The 22380-nt window shown below is 32.4% G+C and overlaps 6 protein-coding genes and 1 long non-coding RNA gene across 12 annotated transcripts in view; 3 read left to right on the forward strand and 4 right to left on the reverse strand.

Moving 5' to 3' along the window:
• The window catches only part of LOC145732901 (lachesin-like), a 27269-nt gene extending 22563 nt beyond the window's left edge, over positions 1-4706 (reverse strand). Inside the window, exons 1-2 of one of the 3 annotated variants that reach the window (XM_081985445.1) lie at positions 4540-4706; positions 1812-1930 (exon numbers count right to left, since the gene is read on the reverse strand). In XM_081985445.1, the coding sequence (XP_081841571.1) occupies positions 1812-1896 (85 nt within the window). In that variant the 5' untranslated portion in view covers positions 1897-1930; positions 4540-4706. Of the gene's footprint in view, positions 1-1811; positions 2113-4539 lie in introns of all 3 variants that reach the window. The other 2 variants (XM_081985443.1, XM_081985444.1) reach the window with 2 other exon arrangements.
• Positions 1-8784, forward strand: part of LOC145732898 (uncharacterized) — a 12019-nt gene extending 3235 nt beyond the window's left edge. The window contains exons 1-6 of one of the 2 annotated variants that reach the window (XM_081985438.1): positions 5242-5643; positions 5793-5909; positions 7367-7595; positions 7648-8009; positions 8064-8382; positions 8461-8784. In XM_081985438.1, the coding sequence (XP_081841564.1) occupies positions 5472-5643; positions 5793-5909; positions 7367-7595; positions 7648-8009; positions 8064-8382; positions 8461-8683 (1422 nt within the window). In that variant the 5' untranslated portion in view covers positions 5242-5471 and the 3' untranslated portion in view covers positions 8684-8784. Of the gene's footprint in view, positions 1-5241; positions 5644-5792; positions 5910-7366; positions 7596-7647; positions 8010-8063; positions 8383-8460 lie in introns of those variants that run through there. The other variant, XM_081985439.1, reaches the window with a different exon arrangement.
• LOC145732903 (putative chitinase 2) lies at positions 8684-11549 on the reverse strand. Its single transcript, XM_081985446.1, has 8 exons — positions 11390-11549; positions 11113-11292; positions 10955-11055; positions 10649-10896; positions 10508-10595; positions 10201-10389; positions 8947-9060; positions 8684-8865 (listed from the first exon to the last, which is right to left on the reverse strand). The coding sequence occupies exons 1-8, from the start codon at positions 11472-11474 to the stop codon at positions 8731-8733; spliced, it is 1140 nt and encodes a 379-aa protein (XP_081841572.1). The 5' UTR covers positions 11475-11549; the 3' UTR covers positions 8684-8730.
• A 1326-nt stretch (positions 11550-12875) lies between these two features.
• LOC145732899 (uncharacterized) lies at positions 12876-14711 on the forward strand. Of its 2 annotated transcripts, XM_081985441.1 has the most exons (3): positions 12876-13318; positions 13603-13943; positions 14000-14198. In XM_081985441.1, the coding sequence occupies exons 1-3, from the start codon at positions 12989-12991 to the stop codon at positions 14010-14012; spliced, it is 684 nt and encodes a 227-aa protein (XP_081841567.1). In that variant the 5' UTR covers positions 12876-12988; the 3' UTR covers positions 14013-14198. The 2 variants fall into 2 exon arrangements, with proteins under 2 accessions (XP_081841567.1, XP_081841566.1); XM_081985440.1 differs by having other exon boundaries at positions 12884-13318; positions 13603-14711.
• LOC145732907 (uncharacterized) lies at positions 14694-15054 on the reverse strand. The gene is made up of 2 exons (XR_014179073.1): positions 14948-15054; positions 14694-14873 (listed from the first exon to the last, which is right to left on the reverse strand). It is a non-coding gene; the product is annotated as an uncharacterized LOC145732907 (long non-coding RNA).
• A 78-nt stretch (positions 15055-15132) lies between these two features.
• On the forward strand, positions 15133-16702 carry LOC145732905 (histidine protein methyltransferase 1 homolog). Of its 2 annotated transcripts, XM_081985448.1 has the most exons (5): positions 15139-15359; positions 15470-15718; positions 15778-15941; positions 15995-16239; positions 16398-16702. In XM_081985448.1, exons 1-5 carry the CDS (start codon positions 15314-15316, stop codon positions 16549-16551), a joined length of 858 nt encoding a protein of 285 aa, XP_081841574.1. In that variant the 5' UTR covers positions 15139-15313; the 3' UTR covers positions 16552-16702. The 2 variants fall into 2 exon arrangements, with proteins under 2 accessions (XP_081841575.1, XP_081841574.1); XM_081985449.1 differs by lacking the exon at positions 15995-16239 and having other exon boundaries at positions 15133-15359; positions 16409-16702.
• On the reverse strand, positions 16625-20380 carry LOC145732896 (aromatic-L-amino-acid decarboxylase-like). The gene is made up of 2 exons (XM_081985437.1): positions 19923-20380; positions 16625-18291 (listed from the first exon to the last, which is right to left on the reverse strand). The coding sequence occupies exons 1-2, from the start codon at positions 20235-20237 to the stop codon at positions 16855-16857; spliced, it is 1752 nt and encodes a 583-aa protein (XP_081841563.1). The 5' UTR covers positions 20238-20380; the 3' UTR covers positions 16625-16854.
• Positions 20381-22380: the final 2000 nt, after the last annotated feature.

Raw genomic sequence — 22380 nt, forward strand, 5'->3', positions numbered from 1 at the left:
CTATTCCCTTTATGAAACCTAAAAACAGGCACTAAACAAAATCGTAGAAATAGTCCATTTTAGCTCAAAAAGACTTTCAACAAACAATAGAGTACAGTGAGTTTTTGACAAACCCTATAAGGTACTAAAAAGTTAAAAATTTGGATTTTTAGTCAACTTAAGCAAGATGGTTGAAATACCATCAAGACTACACGCTATCACTACTAGTGTTCCTAAGTCAATATATTTTGCCATTTTGATATTTTGTTTTTGGTAGTGGTCCGTAAAATAATACACAGGTAGAATAATCGGTCAAAAAACTATGGACAGTGTACAAACTGGGTTTTATGCCTGATTAGCTAAAAACTTTGTGAAAACAGTTTTGAAACTCGATTTTTCAAGCAGAAAACAGCCTTAAAACACTAAAAACAGTCTAGCTTTTTAAGGAATGCTCGAATTTTTAACATTGAGGTGTCTAGAAGTCATTTTAATACTGACGAAGCTTGAAATGGCATTTTTAAGCTTATGGAGAATCAACTTAATTTTAAGGTTCTGATATCACTTTTTATTAGTCCGCCAGTCAATTTTCAATGTTTAAATGTTTGAATTTGAAGTCAAAATTCTATAAAAAGTAGTTCTTTATGTCTACAAGTCAATTTTCAATACTAGTGTTTCAATGTACCTGAAAACTATGACGACTAGACTACAAAGACTGAGAGAAAGTTTTTAAGCCTCTCAAGTCAATTTTCATCGTTTTAAAGTTAGTTTACTGGTTTCTAAGTTAACTTTCAAGACTAAAGTTTTTATTTTGTCCGGAAATCATGAAAATGTTTACAAAGACTTTTTTTAAAAGCTTTGTAAGTCTATTTTCACCGTTTTTAAGTTGGGTTGGGTTGGTTTTGAGTCTTTAAACGTAATAACTCAATTATTTCGTAAATGAAGATGTATAACCCTATTCTTTTATAATATATAAATCTGACAATACCAACTGGGTCACTATGTTTTTTTTGTAGTAATAAAAATTTCAATTCAAAACACAATTTGTTGCAAGATAACTTATTGAATAATTAATTTGGCGAATATTATAAATGTAATCGGAAATTAACCGAATAGCAGAACAGGCAACAGCGGTGATTATTGCATGATTGTCGGTAATTATTATCCACGTCATGACGATTGTTTCAGGATATAAATAATTGTCGCCAACATAGTTCGGACTCGACAACGGAAATGGTAGAAATTAATCAAAAAGCAATTCCGTTACTAGTCTAGGAACATTAAATTATTGTTTGAGATGAATATCAGTCATTACAATGTTTGGAAAAAAGTAGCGCATTAAAAACCACTTTGTTAACCATCAGCAGCAACCGGTTGAATATTGACACTTAAATTGAAAAACTTGACAGGTTAAAACCGAGATTTTCAGTTATATTCTCCAGTGATATATTGCCTACCCAGTAAAACCTCTTATGCGAAATATATTATCCTAAATTGAAATCGTGTATTAGCATACAGTTTGTTGCTTTGCCGATGAAAATAAATCACTCGCCTTGTAAATTGCTTTCTGTAATTGACAGTGAACCCTTGGAATAGCACATTTTTTCCACTTCTGTTGCAATTTAATTTTACTTCCTAAATTTCGATTCTCATCGCATGACTGATTACTTTCTTGCTATTTTCAAATACTCACGCCTAGAAACCGCATCACTTTGTCACTAAACCTAAACTCTTGTCGTGTAATTAGCCAAAACCAACACGGTTCGCTCCTGCTACTATTACACACATACAAATGCATAAGCAAACAAACCCAAGTAACACGTGTACCTACTTACCTTGGAAAGCGTTACAGATGTGAAAACACGTCAACAGCTGGCAAAGTATACCCAAGAGCGTAAACTTCTTCTCCACGTCTAACATTTTCGGTAATAAAGTTTCTTTTTCAAATACAGCACTTGTCACGTAACATATACGGTTGAAAGTTGTAAAACACGTAAAATTTGCTTTAAGATAAGGTAATTGCACCAATAATATTGATGAAAATTTAATATACAAAAGTTAGACAACTCGTTTTCCTCATCTGTCTATACAGTCCGTGGTTGTATGTCAGTTTTTATACAAAAAAGAGCATATAAGCTATTGCAATGAGGAGGTCACAAATTAATGGTAGAACTTACAAGCAAAATGATGATGATATTTTCATAGTCAGGCAAGCAGTGGAAAAAGCTATAACATAAGACAACTAAATCACAACACATCTACTCACATGTTGGTTAATCAGAACCTGACAGAGAAAATACTAACAGGAATTCGTCAAGGATAGCTTTTCAATCAAATAATGTAATGGATGAAATAATAATAAAATATGTCAAAAGTATAGGAGGATATTAACTTATAACGAGTAAAATCAAAATTATCTGTTTTGCCCAAGATTCCCTAATTATAGCAAAGAACGAGGAACCAGCCAGATGTAAACTTTCTCTGGAAAACAAAAAAAAAAAACATTTGGAATTATACTAATACGAATAAAAAGTCAAAAGGTAAAATAAGCTTGTATTAGATCAGTGTTGATTATACGTTATAGAGACAAGAGCAGACTACAAAAGAACGATAAATATTTTTCGAAAAACGGAAATGAAAAGACAGACATGTGAGGTAGAAGACATTGTCAGGTGAGGACTAAACGTAGAAGAGCCTGGAATTATGACGTAGATAGAATGGCCAGAAAAAATCGCTAGGGATGGTATATCACGAACACGACGCCCTTTAGGAAGACCTCCAAAGAGGTTGTGGTCTTCAGCATTTCAAGCAAACTGAAAGTTGGAAAATACAGGCCTACAATAAGTGGAAGAAGAAGAAGTAACAAATGTGTCATAATTTGATAATTGCTCACAAGATATCAATAACAGTTTGTGAGCTAAGCAACTGTCACTATCTGGCAGATTGACATATGTCACTTACAAAGTCAGGAAAAGACGTTTTCGTAGATGGTAAAACATCAAAAAGCATTTTTAAGTTGCACTGTATAAAATAATCGTCAAAGAATCCGGTTGAAAACTTTTACAATTATGATAAATTGTCGCCGGTCCGATAACGGCACAATATAGTCCTGACGAAACCCTTGGGGGTCGAAACTTTGAACGTGCAAATATAATTTGGATCCTACAAATGGAACTCGCCGAAAATGGAGCGAAACTCAAACTTTGAAACGAGAGTTCATGTAAAAATTGTGGAGTCGGCCTGAAGTTCGGTACGCCGCATAAGTTTTAGTTTTCAGATTACGAGGATAAAAGAAAAATACTTTTTTTTTGCGAAAGTTCAAATTGTAATATTCAAAGTTCAGAGTGTCCCACTGGAATAAGGTATACAGGGTATTCCAAATGTTTCGAAAAGGTCTACCTTTTTCCACAAGGTGAAAGCTATAAAATTTTGGAATATATCTATCTCTTGATGTCCAGTGAGCAAACATGCAATCATTTAAACCTTAAAACTTGACTTGGACACCAAAAAGTGACTCTAAACCAGTAAAAAGTGATATGAGAAACTTAAAGTTTGCATTTGAAGTAAGTTTTCATAATATGAAGACAAATTTCAATAATTTAGTCTTGAAAATAGTCATAAATACAGGATATCAACTTAAAAATTGACTTGAAGACTAATTTTTCAAGTTTTTTTACTTTGCTTTTTATTTTCTTGGAACTTTGGACTATTTTTAGTGCTTTACAACCACTTCCAGCTTGGAAAATTAAGTTTCAAGACTATCTTTACCAATTTTTACATTCTCCATAGACTCAAAAATGTCTTTTCAAGCTTCGCCACTATTAAATTGAATTTTACACTTATAAGTTCACAAAAATTTAGCATTTCTAAGAAATTCGGACTGTTTTTAATGCATTATGACTAAAAAATCGAATTAAAGACTATTTATAATAGTAAAAGTCAAGTTTCAGACTCTTCAGTAATGAAAATTTTGGCAGTATATGCTAAGAAATTAGTCTTGAAAAGTAATTTTTAGAAATGAATTAGTCCGGAAATTTTTTTGGTCTGTTTCCAGTGGTTAATTGAATTCTAGACTTGTTTCAGTAAAAAAAAGTCCTGAAAATTGACTTTTGGACTCTCTTTAGTCAGCAAAGTTATTTCTAGCCTTAAAAGTAAACTTTTAGACTATTTTTAGTAGTAAAAACTGAGTCTTATACGAAACAATATTTGTCTTGATTTCCGGACTGTATCTAGTGCTTGAAATTCAGTTTCAAGACACTCGACAATGGATTGCATTCTGAAAAAGCGAATTTTAATACTATTCCTAGTAGTAATTTAAACTGAAATTTGGAGGATTGTATCTTCCTTAGAAAACATTTTTTAATAAAATGTCAACTTATTTTTTGATGTTTTAGTAAGCATGTTATTAGTTTCAGATAATTTATACCAATACCGCATAATTTGGATTTATTGGTTTCATTGTAAAAAATATTTCAATTTTTTAAGAGAAAATTATCAACTCAACTCAAAACTGAGTTTAGCTTATCAAATTGAATACAATATGATATGTGTTTTTATTCTTACATTTATATTTTTAGGATGCAATTTCCTGATTTTGAAACTAAATTTTACGGAAACACACTACCGGATCGACACTTTTCTAATTCAGATTGCTTGTAAACGCGTGTTTTTCGTATATTTTGAAGCAAAATTTTCGGAACGCGTTCCGTTACGCAACTAAGGGAAAAATAGACTGGCTGATGAGTTTTCTTTTGTGCATGGGTCCTTGTGGAAAATGGATTGTCGAGCATGCGCCCTGATTATCCAGGACATATAAACGAAATATTGCGTTTCAGTGGTGCATTTCGAAATATATCCAGTCGGGAAATTGCGGATGGCTCTCAAAATGCAGCCTCAAAAAAGGATAAAGAAATTTCCGATCGGCCGTTTTATCGATACGAATGTTAGGCCGGATGTTGATTTTATTTTTCCGATAAATGCAAAAAATAGTTTTTCTTCCGTGATTGTTTTTAACTATCAAATTCACTTACAAAAGTTTATTAAGTTGGGTGTGGTTCTTAAAAAAATGTTTTCTTAACAAGTTTGGAAACTAGGAGCAACAAAATTACTTAAACTCTAGGAAAAAAAAAGTTGTATGGTTTTTTTCATAACAAAAATCATTCCGAACAAAGCGTTACTATACTTACATATCTAAAATAAGCCACAAAGCAAGCGCACAAACTTAACACTTAAAGCGTTTCCCTGATTCTATTTTTAACTCAAAATATTATTGTCCTGTGTATATTTCGGGAAGTAGTGGCCGAAACTGTGATTGTTTGGTCGTAATTTTGTCAACAGACAATTTAAATTTGTCAATCAGTGTAACAATGAATCGTAGATGTGAAGATTTAATTATTATTATGGAGTAATTGTGTCGCTATTTTTAGTTAATATAGTCATAAAGTGACTGAACTGTATAGTGATTTGTGGTTTGGGGATTTCAAGTGCTAAACAAAATGTCCCCTAAGAAACAACCGTGCGATTTAAACTCGATGTGCATTAAAATTTTGTCAAATCAGCTTATACATGCTTTGAGTGATGAAGATGGTATACATCAACACAAAGTGATTACATACATTTACTCAGCCACTTACGATACTTTACAGTCACTACTACAAGAAATTTTAGGTAAGTTTTTTTCTAAAAAAGCTTGAAATTTCAGCTCCCTAAACAAACAATTTAATTAACTCTTTCGAATCCGCTACCTTTTTATACACTCTAAATCAAAAGGGCTTGTTAACTAACTTTCAGGTTTTTGTCTATAAAATTTTTTGTAGGGTTGACAAATCTGGACGCCAGCATCAGATTTAGTTGTCTGCAGGTCTTGCTGAGAATGGACGTGAAAACCTTAGAAATAGGAATTTTTCCCCGATTTTACTACGACAAAATTTTGGGTTAGTTTAATTATTATACAGGGTGGTCCAATTTTAAATGTCAATAATTCACCAATCGATAGCCCATCAAAAAATAAGTTGTCAGACCGTTGAATTTTGATCAAAATTGGAACAAGTAATTATGAAATAAGTACTCGTTATGTGATGTGAATGACATTCGTCAAAATTGTTTAGACGCGTAGATATAGGAAGATAGTCTTTATTTTCTACGCTGACATTCTAAAGGATTCAAATCTGGTCATATGAGGTTTACGAGTTAATTTTTGACTGAAAATAGTCAAAAAACAGGATCTGATCATTCAATTCAAACTTTTTTTTTATTCAATTAAACACTGGTAACAGTCCGAATTTTCGAACTAATTTAATTTTAATAATTAGTGTTCTAGATTAATATCGTAGCATTTAATGCCAAAATTGTTTAATTTCATCAATGAAAGGTCTGAAACTTAATTATTACTATAAAAAATAGTTCAAAATTCGATTTTTTAGTCTTAAAGCACAGTGAAGTGTCTAGCAGTCAATTTAATACTGACAATGCGAGAAATGGCATGTTTAAGCCCATGGAAGATGTAAAAATAGTTTTTTAAGTCTGCTATGTCAAAACTTGGTGAAGCCCTGAAACTAGATTTTCCAAGCTGAAAGTAGTTTCTAAGAAAATGAAAAACAAAGTAAAACAACTTGAAAAGTTAGTCTTCAAGTCAATTTTCATGAATATAATGTCAATATCCTGTATTTAAGACAGGATTTTTTCAAATTATGAAAACTTACTTCAAATGCAAATTTTAAGCTTTTGATGTCACTTTTCATTGGTTCAGAGTCACTTTTTGGTGTCCAGGTCATTTTTCAAGGTTGAAATGTGTGAATTTGTAGTCAAAAATTCTAGATAAAGTAGTTTTTCATGGCTACAATTCAGTTTTCACTACTAAAGTTTTTCAACTAATCTGAAAACTATAACGATTGACTACAAAGACAGTTTTTAAGCCTCTCAAGTCAATTTTCACCGTTTCAAAGTAAATTTACTGGTTGATAAGTCAATTTTAATTTTAAGAGATACTTATTTTGTCAAATTGAACAAGTAAAGTAAAAAAAACTGAATTTTTTGAAAAATATCTAGTAACGTTATTTCTCCGTTACTATTTTATTAGGCAGAAAAATGTAAACCATCTTTCTGTATTTACGCCACTGGACAGTTTCGACAAACGTCATTAACATCACATAATGACAATTAATTTCATATGTATTTGGTGTAAATTTGATTAAAATTGCTCTAGCGGTTTGACAGTTATGACAAGAAACCGATTTTTTAGACAGAACTTTTATGGACTGTATTTTCCTTGAGAAGCATTTTTCAGGAAAATGACATAACTTATTTTTTGATGGACTAATGAATGGTGAATTATTGACATTTAAAACTGGACCACCCTGTATTGCCCATAATGCTAAAATTTACGTTCTAGAAACCATACACAATCAGGGAAAGGGGTTGCATTATCTTAATTTGAAAGGAGTGTGGGCCAGAGACTTTCAACAGCTTTTAACTGAAGTAATTGTTCAACTTTCAAAATTGAAAAACTTGATAATCCCTCATATGGCCGATGATTCTGTTTTACACGCTTTGTCTGGTCTTAAGAATTTAGTGAAGCTGGATATATCTGGAGAGGCATGTTATTCCAGTGAGGGCATCAGGTACGTAAATTTGAAGGCAATATTCTTCACACCAAAATATTAACTTTTACAGGCAACTGAAAAGCGACAGCATCAGAATATTGGATATAGGCAGTTTCGGTAAACCCGACCTTTGTCCAGACACAATAAATGGTTTCGAACTTGTGGCAGACATAATAACCAATCTACCCAACTTAAACCTTTTGAAAACCTACTCGTTCACTGGACACGCCCTTTTAACTTTATACAAGAAAAACGAAAACTTTAAAACCAAATTAACGTACATTCACACTACTGATTGTGACGAGGAGATACTAGAAGCTGTACAATCCACGTGTCCTCTACTGGAAAACGCTCACATTAATCAACCTAGAGATGGAGTTGTGATGAGTTTAGGCAAGTTGAAAAGATTGAACGCTTTGAAACTTACTAAAGGTTTGTACCTTGTTATGAAAGAAATGTGAGGAGAAATTGAAGTGAAAATTCCAGGTTACAGTATTGAACTTTTAAGCTTTCTTCAAACATCCGGACATCAGTTGCAGTTGTTGAAACTCAATCACGACAAAAGTGCACATTTAGACCTGTCAGAGCTGGGTCAATATGCACCCTGCGTTAGCAATTTCGAGTTCTACCATATGGGTTTAAGTTGTTCTAATGCGGATGTTTGTTTTATGAACTTGCAGAAAGTTCAATTTTTATACTGTGATATTAATGATACACTGATAAAAACAGTATTAACTAATTCCCCATTTTTAAAAAGTATTACCGTGGGGTGTAGTGTTGAGATGACTGATGGTGATATGTTTAGGTTAGTGTTCCTGTATTAATTACTAAAAGTATTTGAACTTGCTATTGATACAGTGAGTTAAGAAAAAATTTTTTTTAGATTACTTAGTGAGTGCAGCTTGGACAATTTGGAAGAATTGCTCTTCTCCGAAGCAAGATGTCTCACTCCTGTTACTGTAGGACTCTTGATGGACAATTGCCCTAAGTTGAAGATTTTAGGTTCTTTATTCGGTTGGGACATAACCCAAGAGGAAATTGAGGCTTTAAAACTGCTAGTAACATTATCCAATATTGATTTGACTTTGTGGCCTGTAAATTATTAATTAACTTTAAACTTAATTTTTATTTATACATAAACATTCTATATTTTTTAATTCTTATTTATTGTATTGTAAATGCTGGTCAATAGAGGGTAGTTAACGTCGCTGTACTTGGCCATAAAATCATCAGTGTCTATCGACCAAATCATCACTCCACCTAAACCTTGATCCAAGGCGTATTGAGTCTAGAATAACAAAACAAATTTAAATAAAATTACTGCTGTTATCTAAAGGTTTTCATTAACCCCAGGTGATGAAACACTTACTTTTCCAGCAACTGTTTCTTCATTATCATAAGTCATCCAAACATCATCGCACCAAGCATAAACATTTCCATCTAATACTGTGGCAGTTGGACATTTGTTTATATAGTCTTCAACCTGTAAAAATCCATAAGAGCTTGCAAAAATATAATTTTTGTTAAAATCGTGTAAAAAAGTACACTTTTCAATGATTTTTAGTTGAAAAAGTTGCTCATCCATGCATCTTGTTTCATGTTTTTTTAATTTAAACATAGTTATTCTACATTTTCTCTCTGTTAGTTTCGAAATATTTTCTTTAATCCGCTGTTCATTTTCTAAGTCTATTTTGTACAGAAATAAGGAAGATCTACAGGAACTTACTAACAATAAAAACCGAATATTGCACGTGTGGACGTGTTGCTTTATGTTAGATCAGAATAACATTGTTGTATGATTTTCTTTGATTTTTACCGACAAAAGATGGATAGCATGTAGCAAGTTATAAAGGGTGTTCGTTTTAAGTGATACAAAGAAGTTTAAATTGGGGCAAAATTGAGCAATTAAGGGACGATTAAAATGTTGCTTTAAAAATTTAAAAATTCTTTGTATTTCCGGATTTATTTGATATGATAACTGAAAACCAAAGACACTTTACCATTGTTACTTTTCCTCCTCTACAACGAGGCATTATGATTTTAGATATTCGACGTTTTGTTTTTAGTTACCATCATCAACTGAATTTTTGCATATTTGAATGGAGCCTATTTTTCTGATTACGATGGTGTACCATATGTGATGATTCAGTCCGTAAAATGAGGAAAATTATGTTTTTGCAAAAAGCGCCTTGAAAATCCGTCGATCTGTCAAATGACACTGTTCCACGTGATATTACTGCCATTTGGAAAAGAATGTTCATGTGACAAACTGTCAAATGATGACAAGAAATGCGGTCTAATCTAATAAATTGTTGACTGATATTTATGTACAATTCTTTGTAAAGATACAATTTGTAATATTTTAGCTAAACTGTAACAAAATACATTTAACAGAGAATTGTTAAACTTTTTTAAGATACTCTTTATTAAAACATAATTTTCAATAAACTGCCAATATGAACCATATCATATGACACATTATCGAAATCAGAAAAAATAGATAGAAAATGTTCTACATGTGTGTGATAGAAAAAGATCAAAAAATCATACGATGTTAGACACTGTGTGTGTCACTGCGGTGATAATAGAATTTGTCCAGATAAGATTCTAAGAATATCCTAACCTCGTAATATGCTAAAAATCCATCCTCATCAGTCCACATTCCACCACAAGTTGTGTTGGCCACTACGTCATCGCCAATATCATGATTATCTGGTTTTTCCAAATTGAAACATCTAGCATAGGTTGGAATGCCTAATACTAATTGCTTAGGGTTGGCCCCGCTATCGATCCAGTCGTTAACTTTTTCCTTCTAGAATAAGAGCATCTTTTAGCAACTTTTATTAATAATAAAACTTTGTGGGTAGGGTAACATTCGTTCGGCTTTCGCTTGCTGAATACTCAATGTAGCTAGTGTGATAAATACTTACAATGATAGATAACGGAGCTAACAATCCTGTAACAGAAGAATCAGATTGCACCATGTCGTAAGCCATTAGGTTCACATAATCCACATATCTGTAATCGATTAATTCTGCATTGGTTCTTATTTTTTTGTTGTGTTATCTCACTTTGCTATTGAGGCTACGTCGTAGTATGAAGTGTCTATGCCTGCGGCTATAGATAAGGATAACCCCCAAGGGGCAAAAGTATCTTTAATCACACTCAATAAGCTGACGAAATTCTTCTTATCGTCAGGAATACCGCCTCGACTTGTAGGGTATTCCCAATCCAGATCCAAACCGTCGAAACCATAGTAGATGACGAACTTTAAAGCAGTCTCGGCAAATTGTTTTCGCCTATTTTCATCGGCAGCCATCTACAATTTATAGCTCAAAGACATAATAAAATTATCTTATGACTTAGAGCTTTCATACCACTGAGTACTTAATTGATCCTTCATTCCATCCACCGACCGCTAAAATGGTTTTCAAACATGGATTTTGTTGTTTTAGGGATGTCATATTGTAAAATCCGCCTTAAAAATATTTGGTTAAAAACAAGGTTCGTCTAAGTAGTATGCAGTAAAACTAACCTTGAGTTACATCAGCATTGGAATCCAAAGAGGAAATCTGCAAGTTCAAATCCAAACCAGCAAAACTGTAAATAACTTGGGTGCACAATTGAGGATCGATGTTTTCCGTTGTAAATTTGCCTTCAAAAATTCGATATAATGACCAGCTCGCATAGTAGCACATTATTTCAGCCTTGTTATCTAAACGAAAATAATGTGAATTAGTAACAAAGTCTAAACCAAAAGGCAAAAACAATTAAATGAGTTTCACTAATATTGTAATAAACTAAATTTTTACCGCAGTCCTCTGCTCGAACACTGTGAATATTAACAAAAAACAGCATTACAGTTAAAACTAAATAATATAATACGTTTACACTCATTTTGAAAGTTTATGGTTGTACTTTGTAAGAAAATTTAAACTCGATGGGTGATTGTTAATGTTTTTATACAAAATGATTTTAAAAATTCGCTAATCTTAAACAAATATATGCTTTTAATTCACGTCTGAGGCAATAAGAGATTATGCATAAAATAGATTGAGTAGAACAAATCCATTTTATCAGGAAAAGGTAATCCTTTTAAGGCAACATGGATCATTAAACGGTAAGTTCCTGTGAAAAAATCTTATCAAGATACCACATAATGAATGACATGGAAATTAATTTGGATTAGTGGGTCATTTTTCTAGGAAAATTCGTTTTCTGTTCGTTTAAAGGAAACTAACCAAACTAGTTTACTATATTGTCTAATATTTTTGTCTTTAAGTAAAATTTACAAAATCGACTCACTTATTCTGTATTGTTGACATATTGTCACCCTAAAATGCGTTTACAATACAATACTGCTGTATTGTGTCAATTTAACCTTAATTACTTGTTAATTAAAATTTCAATTCTATAATCGGTTTTTATTCGAAGAAAATTAAATTATGACTTATTCTAATAAAACGGAAAGCTTCTTCTTTTTATACCGGGTGATTCCAAAGTTGGTGCTTTCCTTTCACCTGCAAATAGGGCTTCAAAAAATAAGTTTTTTTTTCCTTTGACGCTTTTTCGAAATATAAACGAACGAAGATACAGGGTGTCAAAATTTTACTGAAAAAAAAAACAAAATAAAAAATAACTTAAATTTAATTTTAACTAACTGCAGGTTATTCCTTATCAACAGACATAAACATAAACAAAAGATTTCAGCCGCCTTTGAACTAAGTTTTAATAATTTGACATTTTAAATTAAAACAGCATTTAATTTTAGGTACGCATTAAGACGTGACGACAAAAAATAATAAAAGGGGTTTTATTTTTAGAATTGAACAAGGAATTCAATAATACAATTTATGTTGAAAAAAAACTAGTAGGGTAATATTTTTTTTCGAAAATGTTTTTAAAAAACTATACGCACGCCACTGGTAAAGGCAAAAAAATTGTTGTTTCTTGGAACATTTCCTTTCCACGTAGCTACTGACACCTACAAAATTTTGTTTAATTACTTCAAGTGGTTTGGCCAAAATCATTAAATTTTTATTTTTTCAGTGAAACTTTGACACCCTGTATCTTCGTTATTGTTCATATTTCGAAAAAGCGTCAAAGAAAAAATAACTTTATTTTTTGAAGCCCTCGCAGGTGAAAGGAAAGCACCAACTTTGGAATCACCCTGTATAATTTGATTCTAGAGATAAACAGAGATTTTCAATTAATTCAAGTGTGATCTGAAATGTAAACTTCTTATACTACTTATAATTACTATGTCGAAATCAGATTGACCAGGAATTGAGCGATTTTATTAAAGCAATAACGTAACTTATTCCCTGGCTGTTTGCCATCGAAAACTTGCTAAAAATAAATCTCGGGAAAATCAAAACGGTTAGGATGTGCTCTCCTTTTTTGCTGTAATCATGTCCCCGAAGAAACCTGTTGAAAATTTACGTGTTTTGTGCTTGAAACTTGTAATTTCGTTTAGTTTGGATTATGTGAAATCCGTCAGTGAGAGTGTTTCTGAAGAATTTGCAGTGTATTTGAGTAAACTTCCGGAAATATTAAAAGAGGAGATTCTTACGGAAATTTTAAGCTTGATTCCGCTAAATTCTGCAATTAAGTGGGCCAGTTTTTGTGCGTTTCGTCAATGTTGTCGAAAATTTGATTTTCAAAATGTGTCAAGGAAATATCACGAACAATTTGCGAATAAGTTGAAAAATTTGGTGAATTTAAATGCCAAATTTGCAAAGGTAAGATGATCTGGATTAGTAAAGTAAATGATAGGGCTTTTAAACTCTAAAGTGGTTAATTGGTAATAATGTCAAAAACAAAAACTACTTGTTCAATAAAGCTTTTAGTGATTAGATAGCTGATGGGAATTCCTGAATTTGTGGAAAAATAGACTTGTTCAATTTGTCACAAATCGAAATTTATTTTTTTAGACTATTCCTTCTTAAATAATCTGAATGTTTGTTTTTGTAAGCACTTTGAATCTTAATATGTCTAATCTGTTTTATTTGCATCTTTTTTCTAGGTCACAGAGACCACTTTAGCCGATCTTATAGGCAGATGTCCCAATCTTAAATCTCTCACTCTGTCCAGTCTCCAAAGTGACCACTTGTTTGAACGGATCATTAGTTTGGACCACCTAACACTGTTAGACGTTGAACACGTTTCATTGCCTAAAAAACATTTGAAACGTTTCTCAAGTCTGTCGTTGCTTCAAGTATTAGGAGTTGGAAACTGTTCCAAACAACACGAAAATGAGGAATACGATTTTGTGGCTGAAGTCTTACCACACTTACCTAATTTGCGTGAAATTAGACACTACAAACACTGCGGTCAGTCCTTACTAAAATTGAAGTCTAGATATAGGTTGAAAGTTGTCTGTGATAGTAATACGACAATGGAGGGAATGATCCACATTTTAGGGATATGTCCTGAACTTGAGGCCATTAATCTGGATAATCCACAATCAGACGCCTTAAGATTATTAACAGAAGAACTAGGGTTCTTGAGAAAACTTACCATCACTGGTTTACTAGAAGATTCTGGAATAAGTAAACAGGCTCTGAACTTAAATACTAAAACCTGTATTGAGGATTTAGAAGTAAAAAACATGATAATTAACTTAAGTTGTTTAAATCTAACTTTAGAGCGTTTACTCTTAAGATCTTGTACTATTAAACCAATTCCTAGAGAGGATTTTAACTTGCGTAACCTTCAAGACGTCGAATTAATCGGTTGTGATGTAAGTCGATCTTTGTTGATCACAATACTTGAAAAATGTAACAATCTACAAAAAATTGGGGTATCCAATGATGCAGGATTAACCGATTTAGATGTACTAAAGTTGTGTAAAGGAAATAGTTTAAAAAGTTTAACGGAAATATGGTTTTCTTTGGCTAAACAACTGACCAGTGCTTCGGTAATACGTTTTATGAATCATTGCGAAAAGTTAACTTTTTGCGGCACTTTGAATGGATGGAATATTGAAAGGAGTGAATTGAATTATTTGAGATGTATAATTTATTTTACGAATACTAATTTAAATTTGCCTTATTTTACTTGTTTTTAATGTAAAAAAATAGGTATAGGAATAGGTGCATGTAAATAAATGTAATATACTGTTATTTTTATTTATCTAGGGTTTCATCAATTTTTTTACACACACGTATAAAGAAATAACATTAAAAAAATATTGTTTTGGGTCATCGGGTATTGCCATTCCAAAAGTAGTTTTCATGTCATTAGATCTAGCTGGCTAGCTGTGTGGCGGTGTTGCCTACCCTCTCGTTCGGTTGCCTGCTCCGAGTAAGTACAACATAGGTCATTTGACATTGTACATTGAACTTAAGCGCTCGGAAACTTTTACCAACCTCAATAAATACAATCTGGTCTACTCAAAAGCAAAAGGTCGAGTTTTATTGAAAGAACCATCCACTCACATTAAACCACGTCATCACGTGTTCAATCACCACAATTTCTATTTTCAATGATATTTGATATTTGACAGATGACACAATTGAAACAAGATTGAGGTTATGTGTGTTGTGTTTATGTTTTTAAAGTGAAAATTTTTTTAAACTTTATTGCATTAATTCAAAAGAAAGCTAACTAAGTAATATAATCAAGCTAATACTAGAAATTTGTTAACATTAAAATGCTTGTAGCATAATAGTAAATTACATAAGCATAAACCCAAACCAGAAAGTTAAAGATATTAGAACTAGTTAAGCAGTAATATGTTCAAGTTTGGTTTTGGTGAAGAAAACAAGGAAGAAAATAATGGTAAGTATCTATTTTTCATAAAATTAAGCACTACTCACTACTTCTACTAAGTTATTATGTGCATATACAATGCAGTCAAGGGTCACATTTCTTAATTAATATTTTTGTAGGTTCCAGTATAGAAAACTCATGTTTATGGGCTAAATGTGAAGCTGTTTTACCTTTAAAAGACTGTCCTATTACAAAACAGATATGTGATAACTCTCATGTATCGCTTTGTAATGAATTCAATTTAATGCATTTTTCTACTGATGACATACTTGATGTTCTTCACAGTCTGGATAAGACCTTAACAGCCAATATGTCTGTGTTATTAGCTGATGAGAATAATTCTGATTTGCAGACAGCACTTTATGAAGGTATGAATGAAATGCAGTTGCTGTTGTAAAATCCTTGATTTTCCTCTTTTGCTTTTTAGGAGGATCAAAAATTTGGGAATGCACCTTTGATTTAATGCGATATATTAAGGACAATAACATATATTTTAAAGGTAAAGAGGTGCTAGATCTGGGATGTGGAGTTGGTCTTTTAGGCCTGTTCTGTTTGTCAAGAGAGGCTTCAATGTGCACATTTCAGGATTATGTGAGTTAAGCTTTATTTTGACTAACATTTGTTAGTTATTTCTTGTGTCATAGAATGTTGAAGTGTTAAAGTACTTTACAATACCAAATGTGATGCTAAATGATGAGAAATATTCTCAGAATTACTTGAAGAGTAGTAGTTTCTATAGTGGCGACTGGAACTATTTTGTGGACACAATTAACTTGAAAAGAAACCAGAAGTTTGATTATATTTTAACATCAGAAACAATTTATAATAGAAATTCTTATGAAAAACTTCACAGTACTTTTCAAAATCTACTAAAGAAGGATGGAGTTATGTATCCTTTTTAGATTCCAAGAAAAATAAATAAATTTGCAGTTTTTCCAGTCTTCAGGGATTTGAGATGAGTGATTTACTTTACTCAGTTGAATAATGTTTTCCACATATTAAGTATCACAATCGTCTGGTTTAACTTCTTTAATATTCTAAATACAGATATCTTGCAGCCAAATCATACTACTTTGGAGTTGGAGGAGGCACAGCATTGTTTACGGAGTTTTTGAGACAGAAGAACATATTCAATGTTGAAAGCTGTTGGGTATGTTCTAGTGGTGTAAAAAGAGAAATATTGAAAATTACTTTTATTTAGTATTAAGTTTTGTTAGTTTATCTGTACATACAGCGTGGTTATAGTCAATGCATCTGAAGAAAAACATTACCCATAGTTTATATCACAACGTTTTTATTTCATCAATATTTTAAGTACAAATGGGAGCAATAAATAAATAAATAATAAAAAATAGTCTTATCACTACTAATACTGCTATACATGTTTATATTAGAAATTTTCTAATTAAAGAAAAATTTGTAGTTGGCTGATCAGTTTTCAAAATGAACTTATTCTTATCAGCTAGTAAATATTTACTCCTTTTTATTTCCTAAACTAACTGAGCTAAACTCCATTACATTTAATTTCTGATGGATTCTGACCATGAAAATTAAAGTTTTTTTTACAATCATCAAAAAACACGTTGTCATCTAAACTACTAGCTAAGAGATCTACGATATCGGAATTTTCCTGAGGGTTAACTTCTAAATCTTCCTCGTCGGAATCGGCCACTAAAATCGGTGTCGCACCATCGAGAAGATTCGATCTGCTACGAGATCGTTTATACAATTCTTTAGAAACACTTCTGGTAAACGCAAATCGCTTTGACATTTGCCTAGTCAGTGGTGGTTTCGTAAATTCTTTCTTGTTATTGACAGGTACCAGAATTTCAGAAGCGTGTTCTGTAATAATTCTCCAGGCATGTTCGATATCCTCTTGGTTGGCTTTTTCAGAATTTACACAAAATCTTATTACATACTTGTCTTTGACCATAGAGGGAATCATGTGTAGTTTACCTGAAGCATTAATATTCGCCAGGAGTTCTTGGTTAAGATTGTCATTTCCGGTCAATCGAAAGCAAACTAATCCAAGCCGAACCTCATTTAAAACTTCAAATCTGCTATCAGATTTTACAAGAGATTCGAAATGTTGCGCTAATTTAATATGATTCCTAATGTATTTGCGAAGACCGGACAATCCATATTTTCTGATTACAAACCAGAGTTTTAATGATCTGAACCTCCTACTAAGCGGTATACCCCAATGACGATAATCTATAGCTTCGTCCGAATTAGCGTGTTGGAGATATAAAGGATCCACTACCAGTGCTGAAGTTAGTTTTACTCGGCATCTAACCCAGAGGCAGGAACAGTCAAAATTAACTAAAAGCCACTTATTTGGATTTGTATTGAACGAGTCTGCGTATTCGATGCCTTTTAAGTACGGTTTCAATTCTGGACAAATGAAAGCATTGCCTGCGTAAGCAGCATCCACATGCAACCAAATGCAGGCCTCAGCTTTGCAAATTGGTCCAATTACTTGGAGATTATCAAAAGAACAGCTCGACGTTGAACCTAATATTGTCGACACAAAAAATGGAAACAAACCATTTTCTTTATCCTTTTTAATTGCATCCTGCAAAGTTTGTTTATCGAGCGAACCATTTTCATCCGGGTCTAAGATCCGTAGCTTAACCAAGAGAATTTTAGCAGCTTTTTCAACGCAAGAATGAGCTTCTTTTGAACAGTAGGCGACTAATTTTGGTAGAAAGACGCTATCTTCTTTTTCATCTTCCTTGATAATGTTTTTCTTCAAATACTGTATCGCCTGATTTCTGGCCGCCAACATGGAAATTAATACACATTCACTCGCACTTGTTTGGATAACACCCCCTCCGGTACTGCCTTTATTCGATGTGATAAAGTCTGAAGGAAGGCCAATTGCTTTTCCAAACCAGTCCATGACTATTGTTTCTAATTCGGTACATGCTGGACTTGCTGCCTGTAAAAGAAAATTAAATTAGTTATATAGAAAAAAAATTCAGAATTTTTAGGAGAATTCAAGAAAATTGTGAAGTTGGAAATGCACATCAAAAGCAACAATTCAGCCAATGGAGTTTGGACTATTTTTTTAAAATTCATTAGAAAAAATAAAATACCAAGTAGATACTGTAAGTAGTCTTTACAGCTCCATGGAGCCAAATTTTTCAAAAGTTTAATAAAAAGCATCTTAAGTTGGTTTGAATGTAATTTTTAAGTATTTCCACGTAGAACAAGTGTTTTGGAGCCGCTTTTCGCTTTTGTGAAGGTTGGAGTGAGTTTAAGACGCCACCGTCCAAAATTCCATTTTCTGCATAGTTGCAAAGCCCTACTTTTGGACAGCTATGCTGTTAGATTAGTTGCAGTTTGCACCGTTTACCTAAACAACGTGTAAATTCTAATCAATGATTAGCTCTATGATATTTGCATTTTACTAACCAACTGTAAGTGTTTAATCAACGTTTAGACAAGTTTCTGTCGGTTAAGGGCCAATACTTTCACTTCTAAGAAGAAGTATTTTAAACTTTGATAACATTTGTAAAAAAAAATCTTAATTATTTACAGTTTTTCGTAAAGCTTCATGGAGAAAATTACTTTGGGCCATACTAGTAGAAATTTTTGTTTTGTTTTTTTAATATTTAATGCTATACATAATATAGTTGGAATATTGTTAAACATTTTCCACACCTGTTCGTATTATGTATAATTGACGCTCTAGGACAATCTTAGTTATTTAGCTTAATGTGTTCTATGTAATTTTCTCATGAAAAGAGCAATTTAAGAAATGCGTGGACAAGTAGGTTAAATATAGCGTCAGTAAGAACAGCACAAAAATAAACATGCAATAAGTTTAACTATGACGATTTGCGTCAATTTAGAAACTTTCCCATGTATAAAAACACATTGTTCCAGAATTAAACGAATAAGGAATTAATTTATCTGGAATTGTAGAGCTACTTAAAGACCGCTTTCCGAAAAACTAATGATGCGTGCTGCGGCTGATTTTAAGTAGTTAAAACAAATTAACAGAGATGTTACAGTACGATTATTCGAATTGTTTTTCTGTGGATAATTTTGATAACTGTTTGGATCTAAATACAAGTTTTAAGTGTGAATAAGGTTGAAAAAAACTCTTTGGCTAGGTTGAGAAGCTATAAATAAATGCAGTGTCTTAATTATATTTTTTCAACTTTTTGTAAAACGACAATTATCATACTCTGTAGCTTTTAAAGTAATCGAAATTTGATTATATGTATGTAGAATCGATTTGGGAGACTGTGGAAAAAACATACATCAATACTTTTAAATTAAATGCTCTATACTCTATTAGCTAGTCCAGGACAAAAACAATTCTACTAATTTTTTAATACAATTTTGAATCAATATACAAATCTCACTGTTTTGATTTGCTTTTAAAAAGTAGGTACCTACTACTAATTTCTATTTGGAAAACCTATTCAATTTCAATAGGCAAACATTTTTGGGATGCCAATTTGTTTACCACATTAAATTTTATTGATGTATTATAGTTATTCGACAATACAAGAAAAAACAAACTTGTTACTATTCACTATTCACTATTAGAGTACATACCCATGAAAATCCAATACATCCAATGGCATCTGATAACATATCGGCCAAAATTGAAGGATAAGAGTTCCCACTTGGAAAGTAGGCATGGAATCTTGGATGTTGCCAATGTGTTATTCCCGGCATAATCTTTTTGTCTACGTCGTTCATTATGTCTTCCCAGCTTTCTGGTTCGATTGGTGCTTCACTGGGGAGCAGATTTTTCAAATATCCTGGTTCCAAGTTTGGCGTAACTCGTTGATTGGGCAAATTATTCATGTAAGTGCAGATATAATCCACCATTTCTTTACCCCGCGTTCGAAATTCCTCCACGTCCATTTTCAATTAATAATTTAAGAAACACTATAGGAAAACCGACACGATCTTGTCGTCGAACTGACCGTAATTAACACTGTTCCACACGACCGTTTTACTCAGAACGTTGCTTGATAGTAGTTCCTAGCCAAAAGCGTTTTATATAACACATGGGTTTTTGAATAGGAGAGGGGTACTTCTTACGCATGTCTTTCGGTATCTTGGAAATTACGTACTAAACGGTAATAAGAAAGTACACATCCTGTAGAGGACCCAATATCCGTACTCTGTGACTTTTAATGCATTAAGCGTGTTCTTTTCGAACACAGCGAATTCCAAGAAGGCTTATAATTTTGCGTTGGTAGAAAAATGTCTTGGAAGAATAAACCAACTGGAAAATACAAAAGGTATACAGAAAATCAAAGTATTCTACAATCACGTCACAGCCGGGAAAACTTGCATTGTTGTCAAAAAGTAACAGACAGGACATACTATGTTTCATACGCCTCCAGAGTGCTTATGGTATCATCACATTGGAAATCTAAAATTAGTGTTATATTTTTTGCCTCCTTATTCACATTCAGAAATAGAACTCATCTTGTAGATGTGAAGAGAAAAGTTTTTCTTTAACTATTATCACCTTGGTTTTATGTACTAATATTAGTCCACACTATGTATGATTCATTCATATTTTAGCCTTAAAGCACAGGAGGAAATGTAATCATTGCAAAAGCAATTTTATTATTTAAAAAAATTGGGTGTTTAAACGTATTGGAATGCAGTGGAATAACATTAAAATTGTATTTTGCGATGTGGGCGAAAAGACCTGACGCAAATGAGCGCAATTTGTTAATGGAAATGTAAGTTTAGTTGTAGAACTCGAATACGTTAAATAACAAAGCAATACTGTTACATTTTCACGGAAAAACATTTTATATAGTGACTAAAATTGTTCAATAACTTCGACAATACATTTTCTGTCAGTTACCCTGATGTAATTCACACCTACTCAGATTAATAGTGTAAAAATAAAAAATATCCGTTAAAATTGTTTAAAGAAGTAATATTTGAATAACGTAAAAGGTTTAGAAATACAAACATTGCATAGTCACCGTTGGCACCATATATTTTCAAAACATTGCATAACAGACTGAAACACACGAAAACCACTACCTATTGTCAGTAGGTAAGAGCTAAAATTATCGAAAATGCTACCACTTGCCCCAATTCTTCGGATGATTTACAGTTGTATTTTTTTAACGCTAAGAAGTACCGGGTGTTCAACTAAAAATACGAGGTACTGTATTTGGGAAACTTTTCACCATTAATAACAAAAAATAACTAAATAGCCAAGAGAAACACATGACTTATTAACTGATACCATTTTTTTTGGTCTTGACAATTTTTGTTCTGAAAGGTCTCTCTTCTCAATTTTGTCGTTTTCGAGATATTTACCATTAAACATTGAAATTTTTAAAGAACTGCTCGCCACGTCAATTGGGACAGTGATTTTATTGGGTCATATTTAAAATCTCGTCATTTCGAAGCAAATCAACAGATTAACTTTAGCTTTAATGCACCATAACTGCCTTATACAGGGTGTGAAGGAAGTGCACTACTTTTCAAGTACTTCCCAATTGACTAATAATTTTTTTTGGTTTTGTTTTTACGTAAGAAAGTGTTCTTTATGTCAATATCTCTCAGTGTCACGAGAAATAATGATTTATCCGAAAAAAAAAACGATATTACAGTACATACTCGAGCTCAACTCATGTATCATTTAAGTTGTGTGTAGATCCTATATTATCTATTACAAAATTTGAAAGCAACCCCATGACCAATAAGACCATACAGAGTGTCTAGAGAGAATCAAGTGGGACAAAAACGTGCACAAAAAAAGTAAAGTATTAAGTTACAAATCACTTTACTAATAAATATTTTTCGTTTCCTCGGGACGTTTTTCAGCGTTTCAAAATGGACATAACAGTGTTCACTCTAAGACCTTACAGGGTGTCCAGCGACAGTGAGTGAAACTTGAAATTCTTTGCACAAGTTGGTGTTCCACTTTAGCTGTTTCTAGACACCCTATATAGTTCTATCGGTCTAGGGACTTGACTTAAAATTATGCAACACATAATATAGAACAGAATGACAGATCAAAGCTTCT

Source organism: Ips typographus, linkage group LG8, assembly GCF_016097725.1.
Source record: "Ips typographus isolate SLU linkage group LG8, UJ_Ityp_2.0, whole genome shotgun sequence".
Classification (NCBI taxonomy): Eukaryota; Metazoa; Arthropoda; class Insecta; order Coleoptera; family Curculionidae; genus Ips; species Ips typographus.